At 43.8% G+C, this 25441-nt stretch overlaps 1 protein-coding gene across 1 annotated transcript in view; it reads right to left on the bottom strand.

The window, feature by feature from the left end:
- Positions 1 to 887: 887 nt before the first annotated feature.
- The window catches only part of LOC117378989 (zinc finger protein 729-like), a 50838-nt gene continuing 26284 nt past the window's right edge, over positions 888 to 25441 (bottom strand). Inside the window, 3 exon segments of the mRNA XM_055225266.1 lie at positions 888 to 1346; positions 1348 to 2595; positions 18607 to 20150. Coding sequence (XP_055081241.1) covers positions 902 to 1346; positions 1348 to 2595; positions 18607 to 20150 — 3237 coding nt within the window. The 3' untranslated portion in view covers positions 888 to 901.

Consider the following 25441-nt stretch of genomic DNA (forward strand, 5'->3'; position numbering starts at 1 on the left):
GGTTCAACGAGGAACAGAGCAGAGCTGAGACCGTTAGGGATGGGCGAAATGGAATGAGATCTTGAGATCTGTACTGAACAAAACAAAAACAAGAAAAAGTTTAAAAGAATCAGCATTGCAGTACCTGCTATACATACAGCCCCCTCTCTCATAGCCACTGTGATTAGCTCCTTTTATAAAGCACCTCCCTAATTGGCTGAGCCCACTCTGTATTACAGGTAAGTTTTTCCCAAATCCAATTCTGTTGTAAAAAAAAAGCTCCAATCCAACAGTGTAATCATTTATTCAATTAAAATATTAGTTAAAATAGAGCTCTATGTTTACTTTACTTGTTTTAAAAGTGAACACTATTGAGATGCCCAAAAAGCTAAAATATAGGACACCCCTCCTTGTGAGCACCCAGTGGTCTGCCCCGGAACCTTCTTAAGGTGCTTCGGCTCCCCGGGTACTCACTTGGCCGAAACACCTAAGGCAGACAACATGGGTAAGGTCAAATTCGCAACAATTCAATTACAATCAATTAAATGATAGAACATTTATCAATAAGACATTTTAAACATTTGTGTATGTCCTTTCTTTCTGCGAGTCTCAAAGATAGGCCCATGTAATGGACTAACAACATTATACTAACAATATTTAGTGTTTAACCTGTTTAAGAAAAGCTCACACTGTTTCTCACACCAGTGTTTGTGCATAATTGTGTCAGTTTTAAAGTTCCTTGACACATAAGTAAAACACAAGACATAACAGGCATGAAGAGTTGGTCTAGAACACTTTATTTTACCTTTCACTTGAAAATTTTACAACAGTATTCTTGAAAAGATTAAACCTCAAGCTTTATGTCAAAAAAAAAAAAAATACAAAAATGTAAAAGTCCAAATCCAAAAAAGATATGTTGACTCTACACAGAGTTGAGCTCCACAGTCTGGAGTCTCTGAAGTCTGATCTGGAGCTTTTTGAGTCTGACTTTAGGCTCACATGATCCAGCCTCAGCAGCTCTGTCTCCATTAGTGTGTCCGTCTGGAAGATTTGGAGATGTTTCAGATGGTTCCTCATAGGTCTTAAAGCCTTCCCCCTCGTCAGAGTCATATGGTTTGTCTCCTGTGTGCGTTCGGTAGTGACTGGAGAGCTGCTGTGATGTTGTGAAAGTCTTTTCACACTGGTCACACTCGTATAGTCTGTGCCAGGTGTGAACTCTCATGTGTCTATTCAGACTGGATGAATCAGAAAACGCTTTCCCACATTGGACACATGTGTATGATTTTTCCCCACTGTGGATTCTTCTATGTCGATGAAGGTGACTAGAGCTTTTAAATTGTTTCCCACACTGGTCACATTCAAATGGCCTCTCCCGTGTGGTTTCGCATATGCTTTTTGAGTGAACCAGACCGTGTAAAAGTCTTCCCACACTGGTCACATTCAAATGGCCTCTCATCTGTGTGGGTAGTCATATGTAATTTGAGTGTGTGAAGCAGTGTAAATTTCTTCCCACACTGGTCACATTCAAAAGGTTTCTCTCCTGTGTGGATCCTCATGTGCTGTTTAAGTGTACCAGACAGTTTAAATGTATTCCCACACTGGTCACATTCAAATGGCCTCTCTCCCGTGTGGACTCTCATATGTTCTTTAAGATTACTGGACTGTGTAAATTTCTTCCCACACTGGTCACATTCAAATGGCCTCTCTCCCGTGTGGATTCTCATATGTTCTTTAAGATTACTGGACTGTGTAAATTTCTTCCCACACTGGTCACATTCAAATGGCCTCTCTCCTGTGTGAATTCTCATATGTTCTTTAAGTGTAGTGGACAATGTAAATTTCTTCCCACACTGGTCACATTCAAATGGTCTCTCTCCCGTGTGAACGCTCATATGTTGTTTGAGTGCAACAGACTGTTTAAATTCCTTCCCACACTGGTCACATTCAAATGGTCTCTCTCCTGTGTGAACGCTCATATGTTGCTTGAGTGTACCAGACTGTGTAAATTTCTTCCCACACTGGTCACATTCAAATGGCTTCTCTCCTGTGTGAATTCTCATATGTTGTTTGAGTGCACCAGACCGTGTAAATTTCTTCCCACACTGGTCACATTCAAATGGCTTCTCTCCTGCGTGAATTCTCATATGTTGTTTGAGTGCACCAGACCGTGTAAATTTCTTCCCACACTGGTCACATTCAAATGGCCTCTCTCCCGTGTGAATGCTCATATGTTGTTTGAGTGCACCAGACTGTGTAAATTGCTTCCCACACTGGTCACATTCAAATGGCCTCTCTCCAGTGTGGATTCTCATATGTTTTTTGAATACACCAGAACTACTAAATTTCTTCCCACACTGGTCACATTCAAATGGCTTCTCTCCTGTGTGGATTCTCATATGTTGTTTAAATGCACCAGACAGTTTAAATTTCTTCCCACACTGGTCACATTCAAATGGCCTCTCTCCTGTGTGGACTCTCATATGTTCTTTGAGTGAATGAGGACGAATAAATTCCTTCCCACACTGGTCACAGCTGTATGGCCTTTCTCCTGTGTGAATTCTGTAGTGGATTTTGAGAGCTGAAGCCTTGGTCCACGTCTTCCCACACTGGTCACATGTGAACGCCATTCTGCCGGTGGATCCTGTAGCTCTGCATTAGAACAAAGGAAAGTAGATGTCAGAGAAATAAAGTAAATACTGAGTGTTTTGATGTGGCTGTGTCCTACAAGCAAGTTATATTAGTTTGAATGAATCAGTTTATATTTTATTTTTACAGCACAATTTTGTCCTGTCTGATGTTAAGGTGAGGAAAGACAGTAGCTTGAATGCAGGGACCTTGTATTTTTAGTCATGAGGTACAAAAGTGAGTATTTACATATGTACAGTTTAGGTCATGACTTTAGGTGGCAACAAATTCATTCCATTGTCATCAGAGCTTATCAAAGTTCAATGGACAATAACAACAAAGCAACAAGTAGGTTCACTTGTTCAAGAGTATTGTGCAGTTGAGATGGTTAGTCCCTTGGTGATAGTCAATAGTCATTGTTCAGAGTTCATTATGTGGACTTCAGCAGACGTATGACAATGGTGTGCAGTGAGAACGATGGGGCAACAGTCCTACTACATAGTCCTACCGCATATGCACAACAGGCTTAGTGTGTGTAGTCCTACCACATGGACACAACAGGCTTAGTGTGTGTAGTCCTACCTCATAGTCCTACCACAGAGGCACAACAGGCTTAGTGTGTGTAGTCCTACCTCATAGTCCTACCACAGAGGCACAACAGGCTTAGTGTGTGTAGTCCTACCGCAGATGCACAACAGGCTTAGTCTGTGTATTCCTACCTCATAGTCCTACTGCAGAGGCACAACAGGCTTAGTGTGTGTAGTCCTACCGCAGAGGCACAACAGGCTTAGTGTGTGTAGTCCTACCGCATAAACACAACAGGCTTAGTGTGTGTAGTCCTACCGCATAGACACAACAGGCTTAGTGTGTGTAGTCATACCGCATAGACACAACAGGCTTAGTGAGTGTAGTCCTACCGCATAGACACAACAGGCTTAGTGTGTAGTCCTACCACAGAGGCACAACAGGCTTAGTGTGTGTAGTCCTACCACACAGGCACAACAGGCTTAGTGTGTAGTCCTACCACATAGACACAACAGGCTTAGTATGTGTGTAGTTCTACCGCATAGACACAACAGGCTTAGTGTGTGTAGTCCTACCGCATAGACACAACAGGCTTAGTGTGTGTAGTCCTACTGCATAGACACAACAGGCTTAGTGTGTGTAGTCCTACCGCATATGCACAACAGGCTTAGTGTGTAGTCCTACCGCAGAGGCACAACAGGCTTAGTGTGTAGTCCTACCGCAGAGGCACAACAGGCTTAGTGTGTGTAGTTCTACCGCATAGACACAACAGGCTTAGTGTGTGTAGTCCTACTGCATAGACACAACAGGCTTAGTGTGTGTAGTCCTACTGCATAGACACAACAGGCTTAGTGTGTGTAGTCCAACTGCATAGACACAACAGGCTTAGTGTGTGTAGTCCTACCACATATGCACAACATGCTTAGTGTGTGTAGTCCTACCTCATAGTCCTACTGCAGAGGCCCAACAGGCTTACTCTGTGTAGTCCTACCACATAGTCCTACCGCAGAGGCACAACAGGCTTAGTGTGTGTAGTTCTACCGCAAGGGCACAACAGGCTTAGTGTGTGTAGTCCTACCACAGAGGCACAACAGGATTGGTGTGTGCAGTCCTACCGCAGAGGCACAACAGGTTAAGTGTGTAGTCCTACCGCAGATACACAACAGGCTTACTCTGTGTAGTCCTACCACATAGTTCTACCGCAGAGGCACAACAGGCTTAGTGTGTGTAGTCCTACCGCAAGGGCACAACAGGCTTAGTGTGTAGTCCTACCGCAGAGGCACAACAGGCTTAGTGTGTGTAGTCCTACCTCATAGTCCTACCGCAGAGGCACAGAGCTTGATTTGATCGAGTGGTTGAAACAGGAAAATAAAAAACAGCGGCCTGTGTGAGCAACAGGACCAGTGTATTAGCTGATAGTTAATTACTAACAAATATTGACTCAAAAATGCCCAAAATGATTCAAATCCATAATGGCACTGACAGTATAACTGACACAATAATTCATATACATTTCATTTCATAATAAATAGCAGTGTTCTTGAGCTCAGGTTACATAAAGTCATTGCTGATATTTGCTGAATTGATGCGCTGTTCGGCGTTTAAACCACGCGGAACCAAATGCAACGATAGTGCTAATAGCGCCCATTAAAATACATTGAAAACATGCTACATTCAAGCTAATGCTAAGCTAACTATTGTAAATGAATGGAGCGCGGCTAGCGCCTAGTTAGCATAAACAAACAGCAGCTCGCGATGAGTGTTTTTAGCGCGTCACTCGCGTCAAACGGCTCCGTTTGGTCCCACACAACATCTATAAAGGCAAAATGTAAGGTTCACACAGAACAAAACAGCTTAGAGAAGGTTTTTAAGTAAGTACCGACCTGCTGCAGCCCTTCACAACGATACTCCCGCGAGAGGGCCCGAAATACCGCGAGAACTCGAGAGCGGCTCAGACAGCAGTGCAGAGTATAATATAGAGGAATAATACAGGGTGTCCATCAAGTCTCTTTACTATTAAAATGGAATTACAAAGTGGACTGATAAGATATTTTAATGACATTTGTTCTATTGAACTCAGTGGTTATTCATGTTTTTAATCACTTTGGGGTCTGATGTCTGTTTGTCCCTCAGTCGTCCAGGTCTGATCCAGAGTAAAAGCCAAAGTTAAATCTGTCAAATGGACAAAACAGAAAAAAAAAGAGCAGAGGTGGGCAATTATTTTTCCATGGATCCACATGAGAAACAGAACATTTTGTGGAAAGTCGGACCAAAAGGCTGAACTAAATTCTGCATAATATTAATTGTGTTTCTTTACACAAAGCAGTAAATAGCATTGTTTTTAAAGCTGCTAATACTGGTAAGAGTATGGAAAAAAATGAGGTTGTCTTACAAAAAAAAGGTCATTTATTCAATTAAATTTATTAAAACCATGGTTAAGAAAAACGTTTTTACCATTTTTTTCAGTCACATCACAATATTGTCTACTCCAAATATTAAGGAAGATGCATCATATTATAATGATGATGCCCACATTTGTAGTCTAATCGTCTCATTTGGCGTTTTAGTTGTTTTTATTGTTTTTATATGTTATTTGTAAGAGAAATCTTGTCTCTTTTGGTCTTTAATGAGTGCATCAAAGTCAGTTTGAATGTGTGAGGAGATGTGAAGCACAGCTGATGATCATCGGTGAGAGAGGATCTATACCTGGATTAGTTAAACTTCATCACTGAAAATGTTTGTTCACACACGTAAAGCCAAAGAGAACAAACATCTTCTGTGCATGTCTCCTCATGTTTGGAAACTTCTCCTCCTTGAGAGAAGAGTGTTCCTGACTTAAAGTGCTCTGGCAGTATCACATCAGACTGCAGGTCAGTGAGTTCCAGCTGAACATCAGTGGGTGTATTATCCACATCACAGGCAAAGGGACAGGAAATCATCTGCATTTCACCCTCCATTGTTCTGAAATCTTCAAATCGCCTTGAAAACTCACCATGCAGTGCTCCTAACATGGTTGAGTACCTGCGGTGGTGGTCAGCTGATGGTGACTTCCTTCATGGTTTGCATGTGAGTGAGATTGTTGTTCTCCAGTTGCCTTGAAAGCATCTGCAACTTTGTCACGAATGTCTTCACCAGGCTGTGTATTTCCTGGACAAAACCACGATGTCGTCCATGTACAAAAAGAGAGACTGGCACTGTTGGTCCCCAAAACTGTGTTGCATTAAAAGCTGGAAGGTGCTGAGGGCATTGCAGAGCCCGGACAGCATGCAATTCCACTTAAACAACCCAAACGGTGTACAAAACGCAGTTTTATGGCGATCGCTCTCAGTGACAGGTCCCTGGTTGTACCCGCTGGCCTAATCCACTGTGGAGAACCAGCAGAGAACCAGGCACCTGTCAGAGCATCAAGGGATTCCTCTATGCGGGGTAGTGGAAACTCATCCTTCCAGGTCTTATTGTTGAGCTGGCAATAATCAACACAGACTGAGGCTTCCATCCTTTTTCCGGAGGAGCACAATGGGAGAAGTGTAGAGACCAGAGCTCTCCCTGATCACCTCAGCCTCTAAGAGCTTGTGAATATGTTCCTTCACAAGTTCATAGTCTGAGGGAAGGAGCCTACGATAGCGCTTCCTAACAGGTTCATCGTCCAGGAGCAGGATGTCATGAGTCACCAGGTTAGTGCAACCCAAGCCCTGGTCGTGGGCAGCAAACACTGAGTTATACTCCCTAAGGAGAGACCACACTTGGTCCTACTCCTCACTGGACAGAATGGCCAGATCTACCTGGTCGATGGGGTCTGTGGCTGGAGTACTGGCAGTGTGTGATGAGACTGTCGCAGTGGCAATGGGCACCTCCGTCACATCTGCTGGTAGACTCACCACGTTCACTTTGTCCAGTGTACGCATAATGGTACAAGGGTACAGCAGGGCATCATTTCAATTCAATTAATTTTATTATAATAACAGTTGTCTCGAAGGGCGTTCATGTTTTGGTTGATGGGGGAAACCGGAGTACCCGGAGGAAACCCATCCAGACACGAGGAGAAACATGAAAAACTCCACACAGAAAGGCCTGGGCGACCCGGGGATCAACCAAACCTTCTGCTGTGAGACATGAGCCACTCAGCCACCGAGATATACACACAAAAACACAACAACACACAAAAACAAACAACACACAAAAACAAAACAACAGGAAAAATCAGACAAAACAAGAAAAATCGGCCAGGCGAGGAGGAGGAGAGGGTCCAGCTGTCATCGGGGCATCTGAAAGAGTTACACTCCACAGGGGGAGTGGGACAGGGGACAACATGTGAATAGCATTGCTGATGAGAAAATAGGACAAAGCAGAGGATAGTGCTCAGGTTGCCATACTTCCCCCAGCTAGTTACTCCTACTGCAGCCTGTCTTATCCCGGGTTTTAATGTCCCTAACTCCCTCACTATGTAACCTGGTCTATACCGAAGAGGAAGGTTTTAAGCCTGGTCTTAAATACAGAGACTGTGGGGGCCTGTTTAACATCAGCAGAGAGTTGATTCCATAGCACAGGAGCTTGGTAACTGAATGCTCTCCCTCCCACTGTACTTTTGGACACTCTAGGAACCACTAATAGTCCTGCATTCTGAGAGCGGAGTGCTCTGTTTGGCTGGTACGGGACAATAGCATCTTGCAGATAGGATGGGGCCATACCGTTTAGGGCTTTGTATGTCAGGAGGACGACTTTGAATTTGATTCTAAGCTCGACAGGAAGCCAGTGCAGATATTTTAGTACAGGACTGATGTGGTCTCTTCTTTTAGTTCCTGTTAGGACTCTGGCCGCTGCATTTTGGACCAACTGGAGGCTCCTTATAGTACTTTATAGTACTTTATAGTACTTTATAGTACTTTATAGTACTTTTGGGGCAGGCGGCGAGCAGAGAATTACAGTAATCAAGTCTGGAAGTAACAAATGCATGGATGAGTTTTTCAGCATCGTTTTTAGGTAAAATATTTCTAATTTTAGTTATATTTTGCAGGTGAAAGTATGCGGTTTTACAAGCTAGGTTTATATGGGCTGTGAATGAGAGATTTTGATCAAATAGGACTCCAAGATTTTTTACAGTAGGGTGTTATGTCTTTCTTTAGCATAAATCTTTATTTGTATTATTATGGATCATTTTGACCTAACCTTCATAATACCATCTGTTATGTATGTTATGTTGTTATGTCTTTTCTGTGTGTCTAGCATCCTCCAGCCACTTCGATTAGACTAAACTGGCAAGATTGTTTTGGTGGTATAAATACTCTGTATTGTTTACATTTGTCAGCTGAGGGCGAGACGACACTGCAGGGACACAGCTCTTTGACAATTGTGCACAATTGATTCAATAAACCAGACCTTTGATTCAAGACAACTTCTCTGTTGATTTTTATATCTTTAAGACTTTTTGACCATTAGAAATTCCACAACAATTTGGCGTTGTCGGCAGGACCCTTTGGCGGGTCCCAGCGGACGCAAGCCACGAGGGAGACCTCCTGGTTCACGGACACGACTCCGCATTCCTGAACCTACTGACCGTGTGCTGAGGCCTCGTGGTAATCGGAACTGACTCATTGATCTCCCATTGTACATCCACGGGTATTGTTTTGCTTTTATATGGCTTCTGAGCCTGCTTCTGCTTCTCCCTCTCTCAGGGGGGAGTCTTGAGGGTTAAATGTTTGAAATGTTTTAAATGGACTGCTGCAAGCCCCCTCACAGTACTTGGGTATGCATTTGTGTTTTCTGTGGTGTTGACAACGTTCATCCTATGGCTCATGTATGCTCCAGGCTTCCACTCTGTATCTACTCGCAATAAACGCAATCTGCCAGAGGATGATACCGCCTGGTTAGAAGCCCTGATGAAGTCGTACAATCATTCTACCCCATATTCTCTAAATTACTGGTACCAATATGCAAAGTATGTGGCAGACAGTCACAATCGGTCTGAATGCTATGTCTGTACACACCTCCCTTTAGCAGCCGCTAATCCTCATGTGTTACCTCTGCCGGTGCTGAATATCGCTCTGATCATGCCAGAAACTCTGGTGTCACGGCTTTCTCCAAAAACACTAGGCAGAGCTATTTGGTCTATGTTACGGGTTGAACCCCCTGAACTTCAGTACCCAGTTGTGGGTCGTTCTGTGCCCTCAATCCGGTCAGCTCTTAACCCCGGTCATGAGCCTATTTTCGGTCCAGTTCACATTCGGCCTGGTTCTAAATTTGTGTGTTATACCAAAATTCGGTCTGAGGAGCAACTCATTACTGCTAATGTCACCCGCAAACCGGTTCACGTAGGCAAGTTGCCTCTGATTTACTGTTCTGTGGTATACAGTCCTTGCACTTATTTGCCCGGCTCCTCCAAGTTAAACGTCTCCCAGGCAGCTCCTGGAAGCTTTTGTGCACCCTATTATGTTATTCCTGATGTATTAGGCACTGTTCCTTCAGAAGATTATATGTTTTTGTGTGGCTATCGTATGTACGACTGCCTTCCACAAGGGTGGATTGGCCGTTGTGCTGCAGCAATTCCCGCTGACCATTCCTATATTGTATCAGCTCTCCCTCAGGCGGCACCTAGAACTAAATGCGCCCTGAGTGTACCTGAAATGGCACCCCATGATCCTTTGTGGGGTACTGATGTCCCTGATGATCACAAATTCTGGACCACAGGGGAGAAAGTACTTCTCTCCTTGTTTCCCCAAATGGGTGTAGGAAAATTAATGCTTAGAATGGAGACTCTCAGTTATAGGTTCTCCTCATTTGTTAATACCACAATCTCCATTCTCGAGGCTCAGCGAGCTGAATTACATGGTCTGCGAGCTGTTGCTCTTCAAAATCGTATAGTCCTTGACCACCTGACTGCTAGCATGGGTGGTGTGTGTGCAATTATTGGCTCAAGTTGTTGTACCTATATTCCTGCTAATGATGAAGACGGGGGAGCTATTCAAAGGGGCATTGCCAATTTGACTAGACTCCGTGATGTGATGGAAGGGGAGACTGTCACCTCTGACTCCTTCTCCTTTCTCCAATGGGTGACTTCTTCCTGGCAGCATGTTCTCATCAATCTGGCCATAATTGTAGGTATGATCTTGATCTTGTGCTCCTGTGTGGTCCCCTGTCTGTTAAAATGCATCAAATAGTGAGTTCCCATTTTGTCCAAAATCAATACGACATTGAGGCTGTTGTGTTTCCACCTGATCCTGATTATGTTTCAGATTCTGACGATGACTCATTTGTTACACAACTTATGCTCCAGATGAGCAGAATTCAACCTCAGTGAGTTCCATTTCATGTTCTGGGTGGCGGCTGATGGCGCGGACGCGTCCAGCAACGGCTTGGGCATGGAGTGGGCTGCTGAGCATTTTGATTAAACAAAAAAAAATTATAAAATAAGAAAAGAGGAAAAAAACAGAAAACTTTAATGATGTGTATAATTTAAATCGATACTATCAATCAGGTTGTTTTTTCCTTCTGTGTTTCCATAATCAGTCTGAACACAACTGTTATTCCTGTGATTTTATTTTGATCAGGTGTAAGACTCATTTCCTTCTTTCTTTTGAAATGTTTTATTCAGGGATGATTTTGGGTACATGGTTTCATGTTTTTCCATGTGTGATTTTGAAATAAAGATTTAAGTTGAGTTGATTAAAAATAAATGTGATTTATTATAATCAAAAGGGGGGAATTGTTATGTCTTTCTTTAGCATAAATCTTTATTTGTATTATTATGGATCATTTTGACCTAACCTTCATAATACCATCTGTTATGTATGTTATGTTGTTATGTCTTTTCTGTGTGTCTAGCGTCCTCCAACCACTTCGATTAGACTAAACTGGCAAGATTGTTTTGGTGGTATAAATACTCTGTATTGTTTACATTTGTCAGCTGAGGGCGAGACGACACTGCAGGGACACAGCTCTTTGACAATTGTGCACAATTGATTCAATAAACCAGACCTTTGATTCAAGACAACTTCTCTGTTGATTTCTATATCTTTAAGACTTTTTGACCATTAGAAATTCCACAACAAGGGCTAGAAGCTATACTCACATTGTCGAGTGAGATTATCTGGTCTGACAGAGAATCTCTTTGACCTTTGGGACCAACGACAATGACCTCTGTTTTTTCAGGATTTAAGAGCAGGTAATTCAAGGTCATCCAGGTTTTGATGTCCTTCACACAGGCACTGAGTTTATCTATTTGATCAGTCTGATTTGGTTTCATTGATAAGTACAGCTGAGTGTCATCAGCGTAGCAGTGAAAATTAATGCCATGTTTTCTGATAATGTTTCCCAATGGCAACATATACAGAGTAAATAGGATTGGACCAAGCACAGATCCTTGTGGAACACCACAGGCTACTTTAGAACAGGGAGAGGTGCTCTGGTTTATACTAACAAACTGGTACCTATCTGATAGACAGGATTTAAACCATTTGAGGGCGGTCCCTCTGATTCCAATGTCACATTCTAACCTCTGCAGTAGAATGTTGTGATCAATGGTGTCAAACGCTGCACTGAGGTCCAGTAGGACCAGGACTGAAGCCAGCCCGTTATCAGCAGCTAGTAGTAAATCATTTGTTACTTTAAGCAGTGCAGTCTCTGTGCTGTGGTGAGCTCTGAATCCAGATTGAAATTTTTCAAATATATTATTGTCCTGCAGGTGGCGGCAGAGCTGAGAATTAGACTAGAATGAGAGATGACGGCCACACCACCACCTCGACCTGTGCTCCGGGCACTCTGAAAGTTCATGTGACTTGATGGTGTAGATTCGTTTAGTCTAACATAATCATTTTCCCGAAGCCATGTTTCAGTTAGGGCTAACAGATCAATATTAAGGTCGCCAATTAGTTCATTTATTAAAAGAGATTTGGAGGAAAGAGACCTGATGTTTAGCAGTCCACATTTTACACAAATATCATTTTGTTTATTTGCGGCACATTTATTTATTTTTGTTAAGTTATGAGATCTGACAGCTTCCTTGTCAGAGTTTAGGGGTGTTTTATTTGTGCTTTTTGTACGTGGGGCATGTGGGGCACACACAGTCTCTGTCTGTTTGGAGCTGTTCCCTCTGACTGAGCTGTGCTTCACTGGTCTAAACTGCTCCCTAACGTCACTATCACTGTCACTGTGCTTCCCTGAGCTATTCTGCGTGCTAGTCTTACCTGGTCAATCTAGACTAGCAATCATATTCTGAGCTAATAGGGCGGAGCCAGCCTGCGTGGGATGGATGCCGTCTCTACGTATAAGCCTAGGCTTCCCCTCAAATGCCCTCCAATTATCTATGAAGACGACACCATTCTGCGAGCACCAATTGGTCAACCACTGGTTGACTGCTGAAAAGCGGCTGTACATTTCACAATTGGTGTAGGTTGGGAGGGGGCCAGAGAAGTACACGGACTCCGACATCGACTTAGACAATTGACAGACTGCAGCTATCTGTAACTTAACCACCTCTGACTGACCGCGCCGAGTATCGTTACCCCCCGCGTGTATAACGGTCCGGCGGTACCTATTCTTACTTTTCTTTAAAAGCCTAAGATTCCCCTCGATGTCACCCAGTCTGGCTCCAGGGTAACACCACGTGGAAGCTGCAGGCAGTTCCACGTCCCTGACTATGGAGCTCCCTATGACTAAAGTGTCCCGGGCCCAGCTCAGCGGTCCGCGGTCCCTACTGCTGCTACCTGACTGTAACTCGGGGTCAGAGCCTCCAATGAGCGGATCCGCGTTTCTAACTCTGAGACCCTGGCCTGCAGGACTGCCACTACACTACACTTAACGCAACTGTCCCTATCATCGTCAAATAAGCCAGGGTCATCACTCCACATATGGCAACCAGGGCAGGGAAAAGCGAGAGAAGAGGAGGAAGGTTTAGCCATGATGCTAGTCGGCTAGGCTAGTTCAGGCTGAACCGAGAGATAGAGGGGCTTAATCCACGAAGTGCGGAGCAATAGATGCTGAATAAAACTTTGGTGGTTTAACGAAGTATTCAGGCACTAGTGTAGATGTTAGAAACTGCTTTTAAAACTGTAAGGATTCGTGGATTAACAATTTCAGGAAGAGACGCTAGATATACTCACAAAACAGAATGCACTCACCCGGAAATGACGTCAGATCACCCGGAATCCGGAATCATTTGTCCCTATATTAACAACTGGAACATAAGCAGCCCCTCGAATGACTTGAACCAATGCTGGAGAGGAAAGTAGCCCTGCGGTTAAGCCAGACCCCAAAAGGTTCAAACAGGATTGACCTACCATTATACTGTTTAGAGCAGGGGTCACCAACCTTTTTTAACCTGAGAGCAACTTTATGGGCACTGAGTCATACGAAGGGCGACCAGTTTGAGACGCTCTTCTGAAATAACACATTTTCTCAGTTTGCCTTTAGTTCTACATTATTAATAATGATAATCATCTAAGTGAACACACTGATCACGTTGCAAGACACTGATCACATTAATGATTTCTCAAAATAATTTTCAACGATGAGCAAGGAGGGAAACAGATATCAGTATTCAGCACTTTAACTTTACTAATCTTAGTAATTGTTAAATTTCCAGATGACACATCACTACATCTCATAGGAAAAGTGTCCCATTTTCACTATCCATTGACAAACCTTTTTAACAAAACATAAATAGTTATTCATCGGTGTCGTGGAAAAAGTCTGTTGTTTCCCCAAAGCTGCGTTTAGCTCTGGGCTTGTTCTGCCCATAGTGCGTGCCCCCGTGGGGAGTGCGCGCCCCCGTGAGGAGTTAGTGTGGAGTTTTGTGAGACGTAGTGACATGTCCCTCCACATTGTGTCTTTGCCGTCTCCACAGTCGCTCTGCAGATGAGATACGCGCAGGTTTCTTTTACAGTCTTAAATCATTGTGAAAGTGATCTCTTTATTTTCTACCATGTTCTGGAGTAAGAAACTGCATTCAGCGCATCCTCACAGCGCTTGCGAGTGGAGCACTGGTTTTGTCACGTGCACAATACTGACCTTTGAAGTGAGTAGGTCAAAGTTCACCTTAACTTATCTAAACTTCACGTATAATGAACATATGTTTAAGATATTGTCATTTTTAAATCTATATAAACGCAAGGGTGATAAAAAAATATATAGCAACAGAATAAAATTAAATTTTAGATGCAGCTCATTAGTGAGTTGTGCTATTTTTAGAACCGGTCTGCGGGCGACTCATGTGGGGCTTGGGGGCGACATGGCGCCCATGGGCACAGGGTTGGTGACCCCTGGTTTAGAGCATGTAGTGGACACAGTCTTCATGGTACCAGGGGGAATGTGGCAAGCCTGCTTTCCCCGCACCCTTACTCTATCAGGTCACATTTGTGCTGGTTCCTGGAGAGCGATGTGGCACTTTTGGAAAGCCTCTGCTAAGGAAGTTGGGAACACTGTCACGGGAGCTGTGTTAAACAGTGCAGACCCATGCTGCCCAAAGAGTTCCTGGTAGCACTTCTGGATTAAATTCATTCCAAGAACAGCAGGGACTGACACTGGCATGCTTGGTGGGTCTCACCACCACAGCGAGGCATCAACTTACCACAAAGCTCCACATCAAGTTCCAAGTATCCTTTGTAGGGGATGGCCAGTCCATTGGCTGCCCTGAGTTGCAGCCAGTGACAGCCTTACAACCGCTCCTCTCCTTAGGATTCAAAATGCTCATGGAAAAAGCCCACAGTGATCGTCAATACCATAGACACTGTGTCAACCAAGCAAGACGCTTTCCTACCTGCCATATCCACCTCTATAAGTCGCCAGAATTAGTCGATAGATTAGTTCCTCCGGGTGGTCCACCTTGCACAACATATTGTACACCGAATGCTGAAGGCACGGAATTGCTCCGGCCCCGGGCACAAACCGGCAGACCCTCACTCTCCCACCTCACTGCCTCCCCTCTGATCTCAAGCAAGGCCCCTAGCGTGGTATTTGATTTCATTATGAGCGTCCCCTTCCAAATGGTCAAATAAAAAGAAAGCCCTATCTGCCGACTGTGACAGATGCCGTGCCCTCATGCAGGCCTCGACTTCCTCAGTTCATTCACTTAAACTGATTCCTGTATGTCCCTGAAATGTTGGACATTTCCAGTCCCGTGAGATGTAGATCAGCCAATAAAAATGCAATGTGCAAGATTGGACTATGGAGGGAGTAGTGGTTAAGGGTAATTTTATTTTAAATTTAGCACAAGCAAGTCACCAAACCAGTTACAATACTCAGATTGTACACAGCAAATTTATACACAGCAAGAAAAACAAAGTCACACACTTGCAAAGCAAATGTAGTAAACCATGCAACAAGGCACAGGACTGGTCCAATTAACTTGAGTAGCAATGTTTTTTTTTGACACTACTTAGATTCCATAACATTCTGACAAGACAATAACTACAATATATAAAATCTGAGTTCACCCGTACACACTCATTCAGTGGATTAAAAGTTTACCGAGCCCAAGCCTACTGCCTGTCAGACCATGAACAGGGCAAAATCCAGCTTGACGCTCAGGTGCACAGAACTCATATAATAGCGTCACTAAAAGAAGGCGATCTCACATGGACCAAGTTAAACTGTAAATTGAGCCAACAAAAGAAAGCAAAAGAAAACCCCCAAAGGCAAAGAAAAAGAAAGGTAGACAAAACAAAAGGCAAAACAAAACAAAGCAAGACAAAGCTGAGGTAAGGCAAAACGGCAGAGGCGGCATGCCCTGTGCTGCTCCTTACCACTGATGACACCTAAAATGAATGGGGAGGTAACATTAGTCCTACGGCTCAATGGAACTGAGCCCATCTAAGAGACACATACCACTGAGTAAGGTGAGCACACAATCCCAAAGTTGTGAACACGCTACGAAGTCCAGCGTATTGCAAAAGTGAAGCGGAGCTGCAGTCAGACAACAGCACTAAAAGAAGCGATGATTTAGGGATTTGGATATTTTCATGAATGAAGAGTAAAAGATTAGGACGTTACCTGAGCATGGAGGACAGAGCTGATACACAGGGACCCGGAAATGTGTGTGGGCAAAAGGGGGAGCATTGAGAAAGGGAGCACTTATATAGTCCACCAGAACGCACGGGCCTCAGCAGCAGCACGGGCCTCAGCAGCAGCACGGGCCTCAGCAGCAGCATGGGCCTCAGCGCTGTAGTTAGCAATGTAGCATAAACTAGAGCAGCAGCACAAGCTAGCACTTTTATTGCAAAGAAGAGGATCGAGTTACAGAGGGAACATCGTCTCATAATTCATAATACATGATTTTATTGTTTTACTGTATTACTTATAGGGTCGCCTCTCCACAGATTTGACCTGTAACTTGTCCTGTTGGTGACAACTGCTTGTCTCCATAGAGATATACAAGTTTAATGCCATACTGTGGAAACACAGTGCACCTTTGCAAGTGACACAAAATGAAACATCCTGGTCCTCAAAATGGCATCTGCACCAGGTAAACAGCACGTTATTTACACCCACATAAAGGTCACATTGTGTTGTGGTATTGGAAATTATTTAAAAAGTGTAAAACAAAGTAAAATTGAACCATAGAAACAGTTTATCCTGAAGTTTATCCTGCCATCTTCTGATTTAAAGTGAAACTAAAATAAACTCCAAGAGGAGAGGGGCGGGGCCTGAGGGACTAAAGAGGAGAGGGAGGGGTGGGGCCTGAGGGACTAAAGAGGAGAGGGAGGGGCGGGGCCTGAGGGACTGATAGGTTCACAACCTATATTAGAGTTCAAAAGAGAAGAGAAGACAAGAGAGATTATTTTGTCTCAATATTGAGGAGAAAGAGCGGAGAGGCAAAAAACCCCAGTTACAAACCACCACCCTCTCTGGGGCCCAAACCGTCTTTCACCTCTTTTATTAAAGTTAGGGAACCCTAGTTACATACACATCTGAAGGGGGGGGAGGGGGCAAGCAGTGTAAAAACATATGAGGAAATTCACAGAGAAATATATTCTGTTTTTGATTTCCACAAGGTCACTCTTTCCCTTCGCACAAAACATCCCATGATGTTTCTGTTTCTGTTTCACAGTGACCTTCTTCCCGTGGGATCCTGCACTTTCAAAAGACATTTTTTGCAAGACTCAAGAACAAACATTAGTGCAGATTACATAGTTTACATAGTTGAATATAATGACTAAATAAAGTAGTGAACTGACTATAACTAATAGTAACAACTAAATAAAGAGTGAACATTACATTACAGTACCTTTAAAATGAACAGTGAGATAACATAATATACTTGAATATATATTTGAATCCATCAGGGACTAAAGAGGAGAGGGAGGGGCGGGGCCTAGTGGACTAGAGAGGAGAGGGAGGGGCGGGGCCTGAGGAACGAAAGAGAGGGAGGGGCGGGGCCTGAGGAACGAAAGAGGAGAGGGAGTGGCGGGGTCTAGGGGACTAAAGAGGAGAGGGAGGGGCGGGGCCTAGGGGACTAAAGAGGAGAGGGGCGGAGCCTGGAGGTAAGAGGAGAGGATTTCATTTCTAGTTTGAATTGAGCAGTTTAAAACATACAAACAAAAAACAGATATTTAACTGTGAACACAGGGTGTGGTCAGCGCTCTGCTCCCTCACTAGATCAGCCTTAAATGGAAGGAGGAGTGGGGCTGGAGATAGTTTCAGAAATTCTCTATTTTGCTTCTATTTTCCTAAACTTACATTCACGTTAACATTTGGTGCTTAACCTGTTTAAGAGAAGCTCTACAGTTTCTCAGCCCTATGTGTGAGTATATTTGGGTCATTTCTCAAATTTCCTTGATACATATGTACGACCTGAAACAAGAAAAGCATGAACAATTGCTCTAAAGTAAAAGGTAGACTTCAGTTTCTTTATTTTACTTTTCCCAGACTGTTTTTTATCACGGCTTCCATAAAATTAACACATTTCAAGCTTTGAGTTAAAAAAAAAAAACTTTAAGAAGCACAAGTCCAAAAAAGATATGTTGACTCTACACAGAGTTGAGCTCCACAGTCTGGAGTCTCTGAAGTCTGATCTGGAGCTTTTTGAGTCTGACTTTAGGCTCACATGATCCAGCCTCAGCAGCTCTGTCTCCATTAGTGTGTCCGTCTGGAAGATTTGGAGATGTTTCAGATGGTTCCTCATAGGTCTTAAAGCCTTCCCCCTCGTCAGAGTCATATGGTTTGTCTCCTGTGTGCGTTCGGTAGTGACTGGAGAGCTGCTGTGATGTTGTGAAAGTCTTTTCACACTGGTCACACTCGTATAGTCTGTGCCAGGTGTGAACGCTCATGTGTTTAATGAGATATGATGAATCAGAAAACGCTTTCCCACATTGGACACATGTGTATGATTTTTCCCCACTGTGGATTCTTCTATGTTGATGAAGGTGACTAGACCTTTTAAAATGCTTCCCACACTGGTCACATTCAAATGGCCTCTCATCTGAGTGGGTTGTCATGTGTACTTTGAGTGCACCAGACCGTTTATACTTCTTATTACACTGGTCACAGCTGTATGGCCTTTCTCCTGTGTGAATTCTGTAGTGTACTTTGAGTGCTGATGAACTGATGAAAGCATTTCCACACTGGTCACATTCAAATGGCTTATCTCCTGTGTGGATTCTCATATGTTGTTTGAGTAAATCAGAACGAGTAAATTCCTTCCCACACTGGCCACACACAAATGGCCTCTCATCTGAGTGGGTTGTCATGTGTACTTTGAGTGCACCAGACCGTTTAAATTCTTTCCCACACTGGTCACATTCAAATGGCTGCTCTCCAGTGTGGATTCTCATATGTCGTTTGAGTTCATCAGACCGTTTAAATGTCTTATTACACTGGTCACAACTGTATGGCCTTTCTCCTGTGTGAGTTCTGTAGTGTACATTGAGTGCTGAAGAACTGATGAAAGCATTTCCACACTGGTCACATTCAAATGGTTTCTCTCCTGTGTGAATTCTCATATGTTGTTTGAGTGCACCAGACTGTGTACATTCCTTCCCACACTGGTCACATTCAAATGGCTTCTCTCCTGTGTGAATACGCATATGCTTTTTGAGTGAACCAGACTGTCTAAAAGTCTTCCCACACTGGTCACATTCAAATGGCCTCTCATCTGTGTGGATTCGCATATGCTTTTTGACTGAACCAGACTGTCTAAAAGTCTTCCCACACTGGTCACATTCAAATGGCCTCTCATCTGTGTGGGTAATCATATGTAATTTGAGTGTTTGAAGCACTGTAAATCCCTTCCCACACTGGTCACATTCAAATGGCTGCTCTCCTGTGTGGATTCTCATATGTAGTTTGAGTGCATGAGAAAAGGTAAATTCCTTCCCACACTGGTCACATTCAAATGGCTTCTCTCCTGTGTGGATTTTCATGTGTACTTTGAGTGTACGAGACTGCTTAAATGTCTTATTACACTGGTCACATTTAAATGGCTTCACTCCTGTGTGGATCCACATGTGCTGTTTAAGTGCACCAGACTGTTTAAATTTCTTCCCACACTGGCCACACTCAAATGGCCTCTCTCCTGTGTGAATTCTCATATGTCGTTTGAGTGCAACAGACCATGTAAATTTCTTCCCACACTGGTCACATTCAAATGGCCTCTCTCCTGTGTGGATTCTTTTATGTCTTATGAGTATGTTAGAGTATTTAAATTCCTTCCCACACTGGTCACATTCAAATGGCTTCTCTTCTGTGTGAATTCTCATATGTTGTTTGAGTGCGCCAGACCGTTTAAATTTCTTATTACACTGGTCACAGCTGTATGGTCTTTCTCCTGTGTGAATTCTGTAGTGTTCTTTGAGTGCTGAAGCCTTGTTGAATGCATTTCCACACTGGTCACATTCAAATGGTTTCTCTACTGTGTGGATCCTCATGTGCTGTTTAAGTGTACCAGACTGTTTAAATTCCTTCCCACACAGGTCACATTCAAATGGTTTCTTTCCAGTGTGGATTCTCATGTGTCGATTGAGTGTAGAAGACTGATTATACTTCTTCCCACACTGGTCACAGCTGTATGGCCTTTCTCCTGTGTGAATTCTGTAGTGGATTTTGAGAGCTGAAGCCTTGGTCCACGTCTTCCCACACTGGTCACATGTGAACGCCATTCTGCCGGTGGATCCTGTAGCTCTGCATTAGAACAAAGGAAAGTAGATGTCAGAGAAATAAAGTAAATACTGAGTGTTTTGATGTGGCTGTGTCCTACAAGCAAGTTATATTAGTTTGAATGAATCAGTTTATATTTTATTTTTACAGCACAATTTTGTCCTGTCTGATGTTAAGGTGAGGAAAGACAGTAGCTTGAATGCAGGGACCTTGTATTTTTTAGTCATGAGGTACAAAAGTGAGTATTTACATATGTACAGTTTAGGTCATGACTTTAGGTGGCAACAAATTCATTCCATTGTCATCAGAGCTTATCAAAGTTCAATGGACAATAACAACAAAGCAACAAGTAGGTTCACTTGTTCAAGAGTATTGTGCAGTTGAGATGGTTAGTCCCTTGGTGATAGTCAATAGTCATTGTTCAGAGTTCATTATGTGGACTTCAGCAGACGTATGACAATGGTGTGCAGTGAGAACGATGGGGCAACAGTCCTACTACATAGTCCTACCGCATATGCACAACAGGCTGTGTGTGTAGTCCTACCACATGGACACAACAGGCTTAGTGTGTGTAGTCCTACCACATAGACACAACAGGCTTAGTGTGTGTAGTCCTACCACATAGTCCTACCGCATATGCACAACAGGCTTAGTGTGTGTAGTCCTACCTCATAGTCCTACCACAGAGGCACAACAGGCTTAGTGTGTGTAGTCCTACCACATGGACACAACAGGCTTAGTGTGTGTAGTCCTACCACAGAGGCACAACAGGCTTAGTGTGTGTTGTCCTACCGCATAGACACAACAGGCTTAGTGTGTGTAATCCTACCTCATAGTCCTACCACAGAGGCACAACAGGCTTAGTGTGTGTAGTCCTACCACAGAGGCACAACAGGCTTAGTGTGTGTAGTCCTACCACATGGACACAACAGGCTTAGTGTGTGTAGTCCTACTGCAGAGGCACAACAGGCTTAGTGTGTAGTCCTACCTCATAGTCCTACCGCAGAGGCACAACAGGCTTAGTGTGTGTAGTCCTACCGCAAGGGCACAACACGCTTAGTGTGTAGTCCTACCACAGAGGCACAACAGGCTTAGTGTGTAGTCCTACCGCAGAGGCACAACAGGCTTACTGTGTGTAGTCCTACCTCGTAGTCCTACCGCAGAGGCACAGAGCTTGATTTGATCGAGTGGTTGAAACAGGAAAATAAAAAACAGCGGCCTGTGTGAGCAACAGGACCAGTGTATTAGCTGATAGTTAATTACTAACAAATATTGACTCAAAAATGCCCAAAATGATTCAAATCCATAATGGCACTGACAGTATAACTGACACAATAATTCATATACATTTCATTTCATAATAAATAGCAGTGTTCTTGAGCTCAGGTTACATAAAGTCATTGCTGATATTTGCTGAATTGATGCGCTGTTCGGCGTTTAAACCACGCGGAACCAAATGCAACGATAGTGCTAATAGCGCCCATTAAAATACATTGAAAACATGCTACATTCAAGCTAATGCTAAGCTAACCTATTGTAAATGAATGGAGCGCGGCTAGCGCCTAGTTAGCATAAACAAACAGCAGCTCGCGATGAGTGTTTTTAGCGCGTCACTCGCGTCAAACGGCTCCGTTTGGTCCCACACAACATCTATAAAGGCAAAATGTAAGGTTCACACAGAACAAAACAGCTTAGAGAAGGTTTTTAAGTAAGTACCGACCTGCTGCAGCCCTTCACAACGATACTCCCGCGAGAGGGCCCGAAATACCGCGAGAACTCGAGAGCGGCTCAGACAGCAGTGCAGAGTATAATATAGAGGAATAATACAGGGTGTCCATCAAGTCTCTTTACTATTAAAATGGAATTACAAAGTGGAGTGATAAGATATTTGAATGACATTTGTTCTATTGAACTCAGTGGTTATTCATGTTTTTAATCACTTTGGGGTCTGATGTCTGTTTGTCCCTCAGTCGTCCAGGTCTGATCCAGAGTAAAAGCCAAAGTTAAATCTGTCAAATGGACAAAACAGAAAAAAAAAGAGCAGAGGTGGGCAATTATTTTTCCATGGATCCACATGAGAAACAGAACATTTTGTGGAAAGTCGGACCAAAAGGCTGAACTAAATTCTGCATAATATTAATTGTGTTTCTTTACACAAAGCAGTAAATAGCATTGTTTTTAAAGCTGCTAATACTGGTAAGAGTATGGAAAAAAATGAGGTTGTCTTACAAAAAAAAGGTCATTTATTCAATTAAATTTATTAAAACCATGGTTAAGAAAAACGTTTTTACCATTTTTTTCAGTCACATCACAATATTGTCTACTCCAAATATTAAGGAAGATGCATCATATTATAATGATGATGCCCACATTTGTAGTCTAATCGTCTCATTTGGCGTTTTAGTTGTTTTTATTGTTTTTATATGTTATTTGTAAGAGAAATCTTGTCTCTTTTGGTCTTTAATGAGTGCATCAAAGTCAGTTTGAATGTGTGAGGAGATGTGAAGCACAGCTGATGATCATCGGTGAGAGAGGATCTATACCTGGATTAGTTAAACTTCATCACTGAAAATGTTTGTTCACACACGTAAAGCCAAAGAGAACAAACATCTTCTGTGCATGTCTCCTCATGTTTGGAAACTTCTCCTCCTTGAGAGAAGAGTGTTCCTGACTTAAAGTGCTCTGGCAGTATCACATCAGACTGCAGGTCAGTGAGTTCCAGCTGAACATCAGTGGGTGTATTATCCACATCACAGGCAAAGGGACAGGAAATCATCTGCATTTCACCCTCCATTGTTCTGAAATCTTCAAATCGCCTTGAAAACTCACCATGCAGTGCTCCTAACATGGTTGAGTACCTGCGGTGGTGGTCAGCTGATGGTGACTTCCTTCATGGTTTGCATGTGAGTGAGATTGTTGTTCTCCAGTTGCCTTGAAAGCATCTGCAACTTTGTCACGAATGTCTTCACCAGGCTGTGTATTTCCTGGACAAAAAGACTTGCCTTGCAGTTTGGTGTTCAGTGGAGTCATCGATGAGGTCACATTAACAGCAAATGCAAAATCTGCCATCCAGTCCTCATCTGAGAGCTCTGTGATGCCTTTGCCTTTATATATATATAAATACTCTTCTTCTCACCCTCCGCGGGTGGTCTCTCATCCCCTCTTTTCCACGCTCGGGACCTCTACCGGAGGCCTGGGAGCTTGAGGGTTCTACAGTATCTTTGCTGTTCCTGTACTGCACTTTTCTGGACTGAGATGTCTGTTTTTCCTGGGATCTGTTGTAGCCTCCTCCAGTTTGGGGGTCACTGGCCTGAGTGCTCCAATGACTACGGGCATGACTGATACCTTCACTTTCCAGGCCTTCTCCAGCTCTTCTTTGAGCCCCTGGTATTTCTCAAGTTTCTCATGTTCCTTTTTCCTGATGTTCCCATCACTTGTTACTGCGATGTCCAACACAACGGCAGCCAGTTCAGTTCTGTTCCGGTGGTACATCCCGTGCAGGGCTTTTCCTTCCGTGATGGTTCCTCAAGGACCTCTTCCTCTGTGCTCCACTGTCTGAGACATTCACTGAGCACATCATCTGTTGGGGCCTTGTCTTTGATGTACTTATCGATCTTGGATGTTTCATCCTGGACTGTGGCTCTCACGCTCACTAGTCTTCGGCCTCCTTCCTTACGACTCGTACAGTCTCAGGGTGCTCGATTTGGGATGGAACCCTCCATGCAGGTCAGGAGTTTTCGGGTTTTAACATCTGTGGTCTGTATCTCCTCCTTTGGCTTATGATTCCTGCTGGTATCTGATTACTGGCAGGGAGTAGCTGTTTATTGCCTGGGTCTTGATGCATTGAGCTGACTCCTTAGGACTTGCCTTACTCGTCTGAGGTATTTGGCCGTGGCTGCTTTCCTTGTTTCCTCTTCAAGGTTGGCATTTGCTTGTGGGATACCAAGGTAACTGTCCTCAGTGTCTGCTATTGTCCCTTCTGGGAGACAGACCCCTTCTGTGTGGACTACCTTCCTTCTCTTTGTCACCATCCAGCTACACTTCTCAAGCCGAATGACATTCCAGTGTCTGTGCTGTAGATCCTGGTGGTGTGGATCAGTGAGTCCATGTCTTGCTCATTCTTAGCATACAGCTTGATGTCATCCATGTAGAGGAGGTGACTAATGATGGCCCCATTCCTGAGTCGTATCCGTAGCCAGTGTTGCTGATGATTTGGCTCAAAGGATTCAGACCTCTGCAGAACAGCAGTGGGGACAGTGTGTCTCCTTGGTATATGCCACATTTAATGGTCACTTGTGCAAGTGGCTTGCCATTGGCCTCAAGGGTGGTTTTCCACAACCTCATCGAGTTTGCAATGAAGGCTCTGAGAGTCCTGTTGATGTTGTACAGCTCCAGGCATTCAGTGATCCATGTGTGTGGCTTTGAGTTGTAGGCTTTCTTGTAATCAGTCCAGGCAGTGCAGAGGTTGATCTTACAGGTTCTGCAGTCTCGACCGACTGTTTGGTCGACCAGGAGCTAGTGTTTGGCTCATGAGCTCATGTATTGATCCATGTGTCACTTATCTGAGCCGTGATGATGCCTGACATGAGCTTCCATGTTGTGGGGAGACAGGTTATTGAGCGATAGTTGGATGGGGCTTTCCCCTTTGAGGGATCTTTCTGGATCAGGATTGCATGCCCTTCGGTTAGCCATTCAGGGTGAGTCCCATCCATTAGCAGCTGGTTCATTTGTGCTGCCAGGCGCTTATGAAGAGCAGTGAGTTTCTTTATCCAGTAGGCGTGGATCATGTCAGGGCCTGGTGCGGTCCAGTTTTTCATACCTGAGACTCTTTCCTGGATGTCTGCTACTGTGACGGTGACTGGATTCTGTTCAGGGAGGTTGCTGTGTTCTTCTCTCAGAGCCACCAGCCACTTTGCATCGCTGTTTCTGTGATGCCTCCTTCTCCCATATGCCTTTCCAGTACTGTTCGGTCTCCAGCCTTGGTGGGTCGCGAAGAGCCGGTTTATTAGTTTGGCTTCGTTATCTCGTGTGTACCTCTTTAAAGGGCTGGCCAAGATTTGGAACCTTTGTTTGGCTGTTTTCAGTGCTTCAGTTAGGGCATCTGGCTGTACCTCTTGGGTACTTTTTTCATTGCACCTCTCTGGGCCTCTGACAGTTGGCTCACTTCGCTCCGCACTGCCTTGATTTTAGCCTCTAACCGTCGTTTCCATGGTGAGTATTGTTTCTCATT

The sequence above is a fragment of the Periophthalmus magnuspinnatus genome, chromosome 11 (genome assembly GCF_009829125.3).
Source record: "Periophthalmus magnuspinnatus isolate fPerMag1 chromosome 11, fPerMag1.2.pri, whole genome shotgun sequence".
Taxonomy (NCBI): Eukaryota; Metazoa; Chordata; class Actinopteri; order Gobiiformes; family Gobiidae; genus Periophthalmus; species Periophthalmus magnuspinnatus.